This window comes from Oncorhynchus clarkii, chromosome 10, assembly GCF_045791955.1.
Source record: "Oncorhynchus clarkii lewisi isolate Uvic-CL-2024 chromosome 10, UVic_Ocla_1.0, whole genome shotgun sequence".
In the NCBI taxonomy this organism is placed as follows: Eukaryota; Metazoa; Chordata; class Actinopteri; order Salmoniformes; family Salmonidae; genus Oncorhynchus; species Oncorhynchus clarkii.
In genome coordinates, this window is record NC_092156.1 from 27376789 (window position 1) to 27390885 (window position 14097).

Genomic DNA, 14097 nt, shown 5'->3' on the forward strand with positions numbered 1-14097 from the left:
ACTCAATCATCAAGTTTGCGGACGACACAACAGTGGTAGGCTTGATTACCAACAACGACGAGACGGCCTACAGGGAGGAGGTGAGGGCCCTCGGAGTGTGGTGTCAGGAAAATAACCTCACACTCAACGTCAACAAAACTAAGGAGATGATTGTGGACTTCAGGAAAAAGCAGAGGGAACACCCCCCTATCCACATCGATGGAACAGTAGTGGAGAGGGTAGTAAGTTTTAAGTTCCTCGGCGTACACATCACAGACAAACTGAATTGGTCCACCCACACAGACAGCATCGTGAAGAAGGCGCAGCAGCGCCTCTTCAACCTCAGGAGGCTGAAGAAATTTGGCTTGTCACCAAAAGCACTCACAAACTTCTACAGATGCACAATCGAGAGCATCCTGTCGGGCTGTATCACCGCCTGGTACGGCAACTGCTCCGCCCACAACCGTAAGGCTCTCCAGAGAGTAGTGAGGTCTGCACAACGCATCACCGGGGGCAAACTACCTGCCCTCCAGGACACCTACACCACCCGATGTCACAGGAAGGCCATAAAGATCATCAAGGACAACATCCACCCGAGCCACTGCCTGTTCACCCCACTATCATCCAGAAGGCGAGGTCAGTACAGGTGCATCAAAGCTGGGACCGAGAGACTGAAAAACAGCTTCTATCTCAAGGCCATCAGACTGTTAAACAGCCACCACTAACACCACTAACAGTGCCAACACACTGACTCAACTCCAGCCACTTTAATAATGGGAATTGATGGGAATTGATGTAAAATATATCACTAGCAACTTTAAACAATGCTACTTAATATAATGTTTACATACCCTACATTATTCATCTCATATGTATACGTATATACTGTACTCTATCATCTACTGCATCTTTATGTAATACATGTATCACTAGCCACTTTAAACTATGCCACTTTGTTTACATACTCATCTCATATGTATATACTGTACTCGATACCATCTACTGCATCTTGCCTATGCCGCTCTGTACCATCACTCATTCATATATCTTTATGTACATATTTTTTATCCCCTTACACTTGTGTGTATAAGGTAGTAGTTTTGGAATTGTTAGTTAGATTACTCGTTGGTTATTACTGCATTGTCGGAACTAGAAGCACAAGCATTTCGCTACACTCGCATTAACATCTGCTAACCATGTGTATGTGACAAATAAAATTTGATTTGATTTGAGATTAGGAATTGGAAACTACTTGTGCGGAGCTCTTAGTTCATGCGGCCATATCGTTCAAGGGTCACGTGATCCCCCAAGTTCTGCTTTTCTGATGTATCAAATACTTATGTCATGCAATAACATGCAAATTAATTACTTACAAATCATACAATGTGATTTTATGGATTTTTGTTTTAGATTCCGTCTCTCACAGTTGAAGTGTACCTATGATAATAATTTCAGACCTCTACATGCTTTGTAAGTAAAAAAAAACTGCAAAATCGGCAGTGTATCAAATACTTGTTCTCCCCACTGTACATGCCCGTCTGAAGTTTGCCAATGAACATCTGAATGATTCAGAGGACAACTGGGTGAAAGTGTTGTGGTCAGATGAGACCAAAATGGAGCTCTTTGGCATCAACTCAACTCGCCATGTTTGGAGGAGGATTTACATTTTTTTATTTTTATCTTTATTTAACTAGGCAAGTCAGTTAAGAACAAATTCGTATTTTTTTAGTGCTGCCTATGACCCCAAGAACACCATCCCCACCGTCAAACATGGAGGTGGAAACATTAGGCTTTGGGGGTGTTTTTCTGCCAAGGGGACAAGACAACTTCACCACATCAAAGGGACGATGGACGGGGCCATGTACCATCAAATCCTGGGTGAGAACCTCCTTCCCTCAGCCAGGGCATTGAAAATGGGTCGTGGATGGGTATTCCAGCATGACAATGACCCAAAACACATGGCCAAGGCAACAAAGGAGTGGCTCAAGAAGAAGCACATTAAGGTCATGGAGTGGCCTAGCCAGTCTCCAGACCTTAATCCCATAGAAAATCTGTGGAAGAAGCTGAAAGTTCAAGTTGCCAAACGTCAGCCGTGAAACCTTAATGACTTGGAGAAGATCTGCAAAGAGGAATGACAAAATCCCTCCTGAGATGTGTGCAAACCTGGTGTTCAACTACAAGAAACGTCTGACCTCTGTGATTGCCAACAAGGGTTTTGCCACCAAGTACTAAGTCATGTTTTGCAGAGGGGTCAAATACTTATTTCCCTCATTAAAATGCAAATCAATTTATAACATTTTTGACATGCGTTTTTCTGGATTTTTTTGTTGTATTCTGTTTCTCACTGTTCAAATAAACCTACCATTAAAATTATAGACCGATGATTTCTTTGTCAGTGGGCAAACATACAAAATCACCAGGGGATCAAATACTTTTTTCCCCTCACTGTAGGTAGGTAGACAGGTAGGCAGACAGGTAGTTAGGCAGACAGTAGGTAGGGAGAAAGGCATGTAGGTAGGGAGAAAGGCATGTAGGTAGGGAGAAAGGCATGTAGGTAGGTAGTCAGACAGGTAGGTAGGTAGGTAGGGAGGGAGGGAGGGAGGGAGGGAGGGAGGGAGGGAGGGAGGGAGGGAGGGAGGGAGGGAGGGAGGGAGGTAGGCAGACAGGTAGGTAGGTAGGTAGGTAGGTAGGTAGGGAGAAAGGCATGTAGGTAGGTAGACAGGTAGGTAGGTAGGTAGGTAGAAAGGCATGTAGGTAGGTAGGTAGGTAGGTAGGTAGGTAGGCAGGCGGGCAGGCGGGCAGGCATGTAGGTAGGTATGCAGACGGGTTGGTAGGTAGGTATGCAGACAGGTATGCAGACAGGTAGGTAGGTAGGTAGGTAGGTAGGTAGGTAGGTAGGTAGGTAGGCAGGCAGGCGGGCAGGCGGGCAGGCATGTAGGTAGGTATGCAGACGGGTTGGTAGGTAGGTATGCAGACAGGTAGGTAGGTAGGTAGATAGGTATGTATGCAGACAGGTAGGTATGTATGCAGACAGGTAGGTAGGTAGGTAGGTAGGTAGGTAGGTAGGTAGGTAGGCAGGCAGGCAGGCAGGCAGGCTGGATGATATATGAAGGACAGGTAGGTAGCCCTCCAGCACTGTGTGTAGGCAATGACCCCGATTATGACTGAAAGTCACAGAGTTCAAGGGTAAAAGCCTAAATCACCCCTAGGAGTGTTAAAGACAAGGTCTCAATCATGTTAATTTATCCAAAAATACTCAAGACTAGAGTTGGGCGGTATACTGTATATACCGTATCCCGGGGTGTTTCGAAATACCCTCAGTGTGATTTTCCAATAACGTCAATGCAGTTTTTGTTTTATAAATGTGATTGTTTGTACTTTTTAAGTAAATACCTGGAGTCAACTTGTGCACTAAGTAATAGATGAAGCAGATTGCGTAATTTTTCATTATGATGCATACTGGTACTAGTTTCTCATACAGCTGTTTTAGTAAGTCACGTGTGTTTATTTACAAAAAAGCACAATGAGCAAAACAGATGCTTTGTGAGGTGAGTCACTCCTGCAGCGCAATTTACAGTGTCTTCAGAAAGTATTCATACCCCTTGACTTATTCCACATTTTGTTGTGTTAGTCTAATTTCAAAATGGATTCAATAGAAAAAAATGCCTTACCAATCTACACACAATAACGACAAAGTGAAAACATGTTTCAATTCTCATCACAATTCTCTCTATATGGTATAGTTTCTGCTCTGACATGCACTGTCAACTGTGCGACCTTATATAGACAAGTGTGTTTCTTTTTAAATCATGTCCAAACAATTGACTTGGCCACAGGTGGGCTCCAATTAAGTTATTGTGACATCTCAAGGATGATCAAAGGAAATTGGATGCACTTGAACACAATTTGGAGTGTAATAACAAACAGGTGTAAATTGGATATTTCTGTATTTCATTTTAAATAAATTAGCAAACATTTCTAAAAACATGTTTCCACTTTGTCATTATGGGGTATTGTGATGTCATTATGTGGTATTGTGATGTCATTGTGGGGTATTGTGATGTCATTATGGAGTATTGTGATGTCATTATGGGGTAATGTGTGTAGATGGATGATTATATATATTTTTCTACCATTTTGAATTCAGGCTGTAACACAGCAAAATGTGGAATAAGGGGTATGAATACTTTCTGAAGACACTAAGTAAGGCGACGAAGTTACAAGAAAATCACTGCTAATTTTTGCCAGCTATATATCTTACTCAATTAACTATGTAAGATTTGCCAAATAAATTATCTCCAGCTGTGTTTTGCTAACTTGCTAATGTTAACTAAGATGTTTGGTGCAGTATATCAAGTGAAAATGTGCATGAAAACTAGTTGTCTACCATTGAATAACAAAAAACACTTAATTGAAGAATCTCTACTGTTGACCAAACATAGACGAAGGGCCGTAGACTTCGGCAACCAAAGTTTTTTTGTTCGTACAGACGGAAAAAAAACAGAACACCAAAACAAAAACGTCACAATTTTGTAATAATATATACGCAAACTGTTTAGACTGGGAAGCATACAGTAAGCTTTAGTAGTTAATGTTTGCATTTGATTGTTAGCATTTATCTAGCATTCGCTATGGGAATTCCTTAGTACTTGTTAGCATTTCTTTAGCATTCTGGTAACTGACGTTTTATACAAACTTTTTTGACGTTAGAAAAAAATGTTTGCCCCTTGTGTGCACTGCCAGTAATACTGTATATCCCAGGATTGCACAGGCACGGTATGAAGGTATGTAAATCTGGATACCATCCAATCCTACTCAAGACGCAGCAGGTATACGAATTGTTGAAGCTTTGGACAGCACACCAGCAGAGACTTTAAATAAATGCAGTAAATAGACATTCCTTAGCCAGCAGACAAGGGGCAGTCTGTCTCTCTAGGGCCATGTTGGGGGAGTGTGTGTGTTTCTCAACTGAGTCAGGTGTGCGTGATTCAACTGAACAAGACAACGGGATCAGATTTCTTTAACTATATTCTGGTAGCCACATCAACAACATGAAATTAAAGTTTGATACGATAGTAACAGTGATACAGCTCAGACAGACAGGATGTTCACTTGGACAGTTAGACACACAGTGACTCAGTACGGAGTGAAGTGTGTCCATCTTACTCACCTGAAGGAGCCGTACTCTGGTGGAGGCTGGTAGCGGACGTGTGGCACCTCGTTCCTGCCCTGGTCCCTGGGCCGATGCTCCTGGTAATAGTGCCCTCCTTGCTCCTGATGCTGCGGCTGCTGTTTGGAAGGGGAGCCCATGTTCTTGAAGGGGTAGTCAGGTGGGGGGCCCCGATGCTGGCCTGAGGGCTTGTAGTAATCCCCCGGGGGACCTGGAGGGGGAAGCTGGGGGGAAAGGGGGGCACTGGTGATGGGGGCGTGGGCCTTCACCCCGCTGGTGGCCAACGAGAGCTGCATGAGGCGCTCGGAGAGGGAACGTACGTGACCCTGCTTCAGGTCCTTGAGTCCGTCGTCCTGATGCACTTTGCCCCCGGTGCTCAGCCGCTGCACCGTTGGACGCCCCTCCGTACGCACCTTGCCGTTGTTGGTTGCAGCTGTCACGTAAAACGCAGCGCCCACTGACGGAGGCAACTGTTGTTGTTGTTGATGTTGGTGTTGTTGATGTTGCTGGTGGTGCGGGTGGCCCCGGAAATACTGCGACTGCACCTTGGCCTCCTCGTAGGTGGGTAAGTCCTCAGGGTTGGGACCCTGGCTGCTCCCTCCCCCACCACCACTCATTCCTCCTCCTCCACTACTCCCCCCGCCGCGGGAGCCCAGCTTCTCCACGCCACTGTCTGCCTGCAGCTCCTGTCCCTGAGGCTCCTGCCGGGCGATGTGGGGCACCATAGAGTCATGCCGTTCATCGTTGGGCCCTCCATGGCCCGGGTAGCCCCCGTTCACCCCACCCTCCTGCTGCTGCCTCTGCTGCTGCTGTTGTTGTTGATGTTGCTGCTGTTGCTGCATGGCCAGCTGGTAGTTGCGTCCCTCACCATAGCGCATCTGCTCCTGTAGGAGTCGCTGCAGGACGGTGTTGTTGCTGCCGCTGCTGGACGTTTCGTCGGCCACCGGCCTCATTTCAGTTTCCCGAAGACCACGCACCTCATGGAAAGATGAGCTGCGCCCGCGATCGATGTTCCCTGGGAGAGGGTAGGGTGGGACGAAGGAGGGTGGGTGAGGTGAGGAGGGGGATGAGTCGAGAAAAGATTGAAGAGAGGGGTTGAGATGGAGAAAGGGTGAAAACAGGGTGGGGAGAGATGGAGAGGGGGAAAAGAAGGGAGAAATGTGGGGGGGAATAGAGGAGACAAAGTCAGAGAACACACAAGCCCTTTACCAACGACCCCTAACACTCATCATGAGAGTCATAGCTGAGCATACTGAGCACTAGACATGAGTGATGTTAAGGTGAAACACATAATGGAGATGAAAACAATGACAAAGGGACTGAACCACCACTATGCTCTGAGAAACGTAAAGAAGACGTGAACCCCCCCCCTGCAACTACTCAAGAGGTAGTTCAGACCAAACCAGAAAAAAGCATATCAAACCAAAACTCTTAACACTTTGACAGCTGGGTAGCATTGGAGGGGGTATTATCGGTTTTAAAGGCCAAATCTGGTGCTTACAAGTGCTGGTTTCTAAGGCTTTTTGGAGCCAAACTACAAATATGATACCATCGTCAGCAGAAATACTGACTTATAGTCAGGCCAAATTGGTCACCCAAACCAACCGATTACATGGTATTTAATCCCAGAGTCAGAGCGTTTAGGGCCACCCAGGTGTGTATACTGTAACCCCACTCCCCTTGTGCAGGACAGGAGAGAACATCTGATTATTACTTTCAACATGCAGTGTGCACTACTATCGTCGAAATTAATCATGACCATTTTTACACACCCAACTATTTTTATCATTACCCGGCAGATAATTTGAAAAATGATTGATTCAAATATCAAAACTCTTTTATCCCAAGCTAGGCATGTGATTGGTAGACATATGACAATCATACAGTAGGGGAAGGCACATGTGTTTTAGTAAAAACATACAAAGTCAAAGTAGAAACCACCCAGGGCATGTTAGCTGTGAATTAGCTAACATGCCTGCAGGTCTAAATCAAACACACTCATTTCCGGAGAGTGTAAATTTACACTTTAACTACATCCAATAAAAAGCCACAAGCAAGTGTTACGCTTAAAGGGCTTCACTAGGTTTAGGAGTTCTTTTGAAACTGACTTCCTCAATGTTTTGGGGGTGGGATTTCAAACTGGGTTCTATGGAGTGGTTTCCACTGACAACCTTGAATGCCATTAAAGAGAAATGGTGGTTAAAGATAAAGAGGCACCATCGACAAAGTAATGAAGAAGGTGAAATTATTACATCTATTGCTTTCTGATATTCTTCTCATTCTCAAGGAGGATGAAGCTTTTTTCCGAAACATCTGTGGTAAATAAATATATATAAAAAAGTCAGCTTTGGGGTCATCCGCACGCAGGGTTCTCTTCCAAGTCGAAGAAGGAAAAGAGAGAGAAAAAATGAATGTCACAATGGTAGTATACTCTCCCCGACATACTTCGACTGCTATTTCCTGCCGCTCTTCCCCCAAATCTTCTCCTTTCTGACTCCCCCTCTTCAGAACCAACTAGTACCAACAAGGACAATGGACAAATGGAGGATGGAACAGAAACAAAACAAAAACACACAACTGAAAATAAATGTGGAGACAAATGGAGGATCCACTGGTATGACAGAGGGAATTGTTTTGACATGGCGAGACAAAGTGACTTATGGGTTGTTTAAAGGCTGCTGCCTGCCTGCCTGCCTGCCTGCCTGCCTGCCACACAGAGAAAGCAGGGAATCTGACAGGCAGGCAGGCAGGCAGCACACTGGACCCCGAGCAGGCGTTTCACATAGTAGTCTAATCTGTACTAATGCTACATTATGAAATGACATTGGCATTCAGAATCGTCTACTTCTTTTCAATCAAATTCAATAAGTGGTAAAACTACTACTGTGCCAGCAGAATTGTTAGGTTGCGTGAAATCAAAACTCAGTCATGCTGTACTGGCTTGTTTAAAATCTGCTCATTAACTTTTCCTCTACCCCCCACCTCTGTGATTTCATAACCCCTGCAATCTAAATGCGGAAGACACATTTCAGTTGAATGCATTCAGTTGCACAACTGACTAGGTATCCCCTTTCCCTTCCCTTCTATATCTCCCTAGACGTATCCGACTCCCTCCCCCTGGTCACCTACCTGTGTGGCTGTTCTCACCGCGCTCCTCCGGCACCGCTCTGACTAGGCTCTGCTGCTCATGGTGCTGCCGCTGTTGGGGGGGGGGACAGGTATAGAGATGGATGTCTCCAGGGGATCCGGTGGGGGTCTCCTCCTGGTCCTGTAGCGTCACCAGTTCCTCCAGCTGCTCCAACACATAGAGGCGCTGGTCCACGTCGCTTAGCCCCAGCCACTCTGCAACAGGAAGAGCCACTCTCAACCAACCAACCTTAACAATGGGGGTGGGGTCCGGTATGCACGGCCGCAGGAGCCGCACAGGGGAAGAGGAGGGGCGGGGATTTTGGGAATGTAAAATAGGGGACACTTTCAGTGAAGTCTTTTCCTCTTCTGGTTCGGCCATGAGCAGAGAACGAGGGCCAGAGTGAGCCTTGCAACATACAGCTGTGTGAATGTCTGGGCAGGTTATGGGAAGTAGGGGTGTGTGTGTGTGTTCAGTGTTGTGATTGTGTGTGTGAGTTTGTTTTCAGTGTGTGTGTGCACACGCACCTGTGTGTGGGTCTGCCTTTCGCTGGAATCAAACACAGGATGTGAGGATGTGCAGGGTTCAATCAGAACAGAGAGAGAATGGAGAGCTGAGCTGCTCTTGACAAAACAAGACAACTCCCATCTCTGTGTGAACCAGAGGTGATTTTCTGGACACAATCTTTCCTGGCGACGTTACCGAACATTGGTGTTATTGTGAAACCCAGTTTAGAGTCGGCAGACTCAGCCACAGAGAAGCAGTTACAGCTAAAACAAGTGTTCAAGTGCTTGGAACAACAACATTGAAAGAGAATGTCAGATTAAATGTTCTTCACTCTCTGTCAAAAGACGTTTGGAAGTGGGTGAAACCCCGGGGATAGTAGAATCCATTTCTGTTGATGTTTGACTGACTCGGTAGCCATACAGCGCACACACATGCACACTCACACATACACGCACACCGCCCTTCCTCTAACACAGCAAGAGCAATCAGAACTGATAAAGCCAGATTTGGATTCTCAAAACACCCCCCCCCCCCCCCACGAAGACACATACAGTACATACATTTGCAAAAACACATACAGTACCAGTCAAAAGTTGACACACCAACTCATTCAAGTTTGTTTCTGTTGAATAATAGTGAAAACATCAGAACTGAAATAACACATATGGAATGATGTAGTAACCAAAAAAGTGTTAAACAAATCTAAATATATTTTAGATTCTTCATAGTAGCCACCCTTTGTCTTGATGATAGCTTCGCATTCTCTCAACCAGCTACACCTGGAATGCTTTTCCCACAGTCTTGAAGGAGGTCCCACATATGCTGAGCACTTGTTGGCTGCTTTTCCTTCACTGCAGTTCAACTCACCCCAAACCATTTCAATTGGGTTAACGTTGGGGGATTGTGGAGGCCAGGTCATCTGATGCAGCATTCCATCCCTCTCCTTCTTGGTTAAATAGCCCTTACACAGCCTGGAGGTGTGTTGGGTCATTGTCCCGTTGAAAAACAAATGATAGTCCCACTAAGCGCAAACCAGATGGGATTGCGTATCACTGCAGAATGCTGTGGTAGCCATGATGGTTAAGTGTGCCTTAAACTCGAAATAAATCACAGACAGTGTTACCAGCAAAGCACCCCCACACCATCACACCTCCTCCTCCATGCTTTTCGGTGGGAACCACACATACAGTGATCATACGTTCACCTACTCTGCATCTCACAAAAATACAGCGGTTGGAACCAAAAATCTCTGGTCTCTGAACAGTTAATGTTGAGATGTGTCTATTACTTGAAATCTGTGAAGCATTTCTTTAGGATGCAATTTCTGAGGCTGGTAACTCTAATGAACTTATCCTCTGCAGCAGAGGTAACTCTGGGCCTTCCTTTCCTGTGGCGGTCCTCATGAGAGCCAGTTTCATCATAGCGCTTGATGGTTTTTGCAACTGCACTTGAAGAAACTTTAATCTGACATAGGGAAATTTTCAGGATTGACTGACCTTCATGTCTTAAAGTAATGATGGACTGTCATTTCTCTTTGCTTATTTAAGATGTTCTTGCCATAATATGGACTTGGTCTTTTACCAAAAAGGGCTATCTTCTGTATACCACCCCTACCTTGTCACAACACAACTGATTGGCTCAAACGCATTAAGAAGGAAAGAAATTCCACAAATGAACTTTTAACAAGGCACACATGTTAATTGAAAAGCAATCCAAATGACTACCTCATGAAGCTGGTTGAGAGAATGCCAAGAGTGTGAAAGTTATCATCAAGACAAAGGGTGGCTATTTTGAAGAATCTCAAATATATTTGGATTTGTTTAACACTTTTTTGGTTACCACATGATTTCATGTGTTATTTCATAGTATTGATGTCTTCACTATTATTCTACATTGTAGAAAATAGTAAAAGTAAAGAAAAAACATTGAATGAGTAGGAGAGTCCAAACTTTTTGACTGGTACTGTACATTCACGTGAAAACAAATGTAGACACACAATCACACTCTTGATAGGACAGTATGAGTAAGACAATCAGTATCACAACAAGGACTAATCCCCTCCCCTTTGAAAAATGACTTCCAGATGGTCCCGTCATACTCCCTCCCCTCCTCACCCATCTCCCCCCATTTGCTGATGCTCAAATTGTAAGTTCCTTGACTGTTTCAAATAAACAGTTTATTCTGTAGCCAGAGCTGGCCACAGTGCATTCCGGTCGCTCCTCTGATAGGTCTCCCTGTAAGTCGTCCCAGTGGCTTTGACCTCTGTGTGTGTGTATGTGTGTGTGCATGCTTGTGTGGGTATGTGGGTTATGTCAGCCAGCATACCTGAGCTAGCCTGGGTCTCAGCAGTACCTACAGAGCGCAGCTGACATTCACTTCAACACTCACACGGTTTGAAATTCCACTATCAGGATTTGAGCAATAACATTCAATTTCATTGCTCACATCCATCCACCTAGTTTGACATACAACTGCCATGATGTATCTCAACTGCAACTTCACACAAAGTATTAAAAACGATCACATACCAAGGGAGCAGTAGGCTACAATGAAATATCATGAGATATTCCACAGAAACAAAACAATGCCAAGAGATCCAGCCTGCTTTGTTCAATCCAATTTTCCCACAGAGCAGCTCAGTAAAGCAGTTAACACTGCTCTCAGCTTGTACCTTCGTTCTGCAAGAGCTACCACGGCACACCTCTCTCTCTCTCTCTCTCTCTCTCTCTCTCTCTCTCTCTCTCTCTCTCTCTCTCTCTCTCTCTCTCTCCTCCTTCCCTCCCTCCCTCCCCCTCGTTCCAGCAGGTGGGGCTGCGATCGGGAGGACAAGTGAATCTGTAGGCCCTCCAGGATCTCGTCACACCCTCATACCTGAGCGCTGGCGTAACTGCTCCTTTACACTGTTTACCATTAGCCCGCCCAGACACCTGCTGCTTCACCACACACTTCCTCTTTAGAGAGGGCCTGCGCACACAGGTTCAGGTTCCCGCTGGTCCTAGATCAGTGAGTCAGGGGCAGACAGGCCCACAAAGTTGGAAGGGATGGAAAAGCTGTGCTGGAGTTAGTCAGTCTCTCTACAAAAACCATAAAGGGAGAGGGAAGAGAGGGAGGGAGACAGACAGAAAAATACAGTTTGAGTGTGAAAGAGAGAGAAAAAGAGAGTGAGTCGGTTTGAGTGTAAGAGAAAGTAATATAGCAAGACAACAGAACTCCCTACCTCTCTCTGAGAGATCCATTTAATTAAAATGGCATCATTCATTGGTAGCCAGCCATGATCTCAGTCGTAAAGGTTTATGACCAGTGTCACCTCAGTGAAACATACAGGTAACTGCCAAAATAAAAGGAACACCAACATAAAGTGTCTTAATAGGGCGTTGGGCCACCACGAGCCAGAACAGCTTCAATGCACCTTGGCATAGATTCTACAAGTGTCTGGAACTCTATTGGAGCGACACGACACCATTCTTCCACGAGAAATTCCAGAATTTGGTGTTTTGCTGATGGAAAAAGATGTCTCTGGTGCCGATCCAGAATCTCGCATAAGTGTTAAATTGTGTTAAGATCTGGTGACTGAGACGGCCATGTCATATGGTTACATCGTTTTCATGCTCATCAAACCATTCCGTGACCACTGATGACATTTGAATGGGGGCGTTGTCATCCTATGGGGGCATAGTCATGGCAGCCTAAATAAAGGCCAAAATAATGGCCTGCCCAGCATTTTTATACATGACCCTAAGCATGATGGGATGTTAATTGCTTAATTAACTCAGGAACCACACCTGTGTAGAAGCACCTGCTTTCAATATATACTGAACAGAATTATAAACGCAACATGCAACAATTTCAAATGTTCTACTGAGTTACAGTTCATATAAATCAGTCAATTGAAATACATTCATTAGAACCTAATCTATGGAATTCACATGAATACAGATATGCATTTGTTGGTCACAGATACCTTAAAAAAAGGTAGGGGCGTGGATCAGAAAACCAGTCAGTACCTGGTTTGACCACCATTTGCTTCATGCAGCACGACATCTCCTTTACATAGAGTTGATCACGTTGTAGGTTGTTGATTGTGGCCTGTGGAATGTTGTCCCACTCCTCTTCAATGGCTGTGCAAAGTTGCTGGATATTGGCGGGAACTGGAACATGCTGTCGTACACATCGATCCAGAGCATCCCAAACATGGTCAATGGGTGACATGTCTGATGAGTATGCATGCCATGGAAGAACTGTGATATTTTCAGCTTCCAGGAACTGTGTGCAGAGCCTTGCGACATGGGGCCGTGCATTATCATGCTGAAACATGAAGTAATAGTGGCGTATGAATGGCACGACAATGGGCCTCAGGATCTCATCTCTGTGCATTCAAATTGTCATCGATAAAATGCAATTGTGTTCATTGTCCATAGCTTATGCCTGTCCATGCCATAACCCAACCGCCACTATGGGGTAAACTGTTGACATCAGCAAACAGCCATACACATGGTCTGTGGCTGTGAGGCCCGGTTGGATGTAATACCAAATTCTCTAAAACGACGTTGGAGACGGCTTTTGGTAGAGAAATTAACATTTAATTCTCTGGTAACAGCTCTGGTGGACATTCCTGCAGTCAGCATGCCAAATGCACGCTCCCTCAAAACTTGAGACATCTGTGGCATTGTGTTGTGTGACAAAACTGCACATTTTAGAGTGGCCTTTTATTGTCCCCAGCACAAGGTGCACCTGTGTAATGACTATGCAGTTTAATCAGCTTCTTGATTTGCCACACCTTTCAGATGGATAGATTATCTTGGCAAAGGAGAAATACTAACAGCGGTGTAAACTCATTTTTACACAAAATTTGAGCGTATGGAACATTTCTGGGATCTTTAATTTCAGCTCATGAAACATGGGACCAACACTTTACATGTTGCGTTTGTATTTTTGTTCTGTGTATCCCTCATTTACTCAGTTTTCCATTATTTTGGCAGTTACCTTTCTCTCATCTGAGTGAGTGAGGCCTTCAGCCTTTAGCCTGATGCCAGATCTGTGTAGAGAGACTGTTTCAAACTCTGCTCCCAGCTTCAGCCAGCAATTAACCGGGAGCTTTGAGATACGATGATATACAGTAGTAGCTAGCTATATCTATTATGAGCTGCTCTTTCATATTTTTAATGGCGCCAGAGGTTGCACTGTCTTATGTAAATATTTGCCTTCCATGTGCAAGTTTCCCAGCGCCCCTGCACACGGCCTGCTTATTCTTCTAAAACACCAGAGCTGGGTTAACAGCAGAGGGGGAGGGGGGGGGGGACTTCCACAGGAACGC

At 45.0% G+C, this 14097-nt stretch overlaps 1 protein-coding gene across 6 annotated transcripts in view; it reads right to left on the reverse strand.

Annotated features, from left to right (window-relative positions):
- LOC139418209 (angiomotin-like) overlaps positions 1-14097 on the reverse strand; it is a 58403-nt gene that overhangs the window by 31882 nt on the left and 12424 nt on the right. Inside the window, exons 1-5 of one of the 6 annotated variants that reach the window (XM_071167488.1) lie at positions 8804-9194; positions 8279-8491; positions 7595-7663; positions 7402-7462; positions 5150-6164 (exon numbers count right to left, since the gene is read on the reverse strand). In XM_071167488.1, coding sequence (XP_071023589.1) covers positions 5150-6164; positions 7402-7462 — 1076 coding nt within the window. In that variant the 5' untranslated portion in view covers positions 7595-7663; positions 8279-8491; positions 8804-9194. Of the gene's footprint in view, positions 1-5149; positions 6165-7401; positions 7463-7594; positions 7664-8278; positions 9195-14097 lie in introns of those variants that run through there. The other 5 variants (XM_071167487.1, XM_071167486.1, XM_071167489.1 and 2 more) reach the window with 5 other exon arrangements.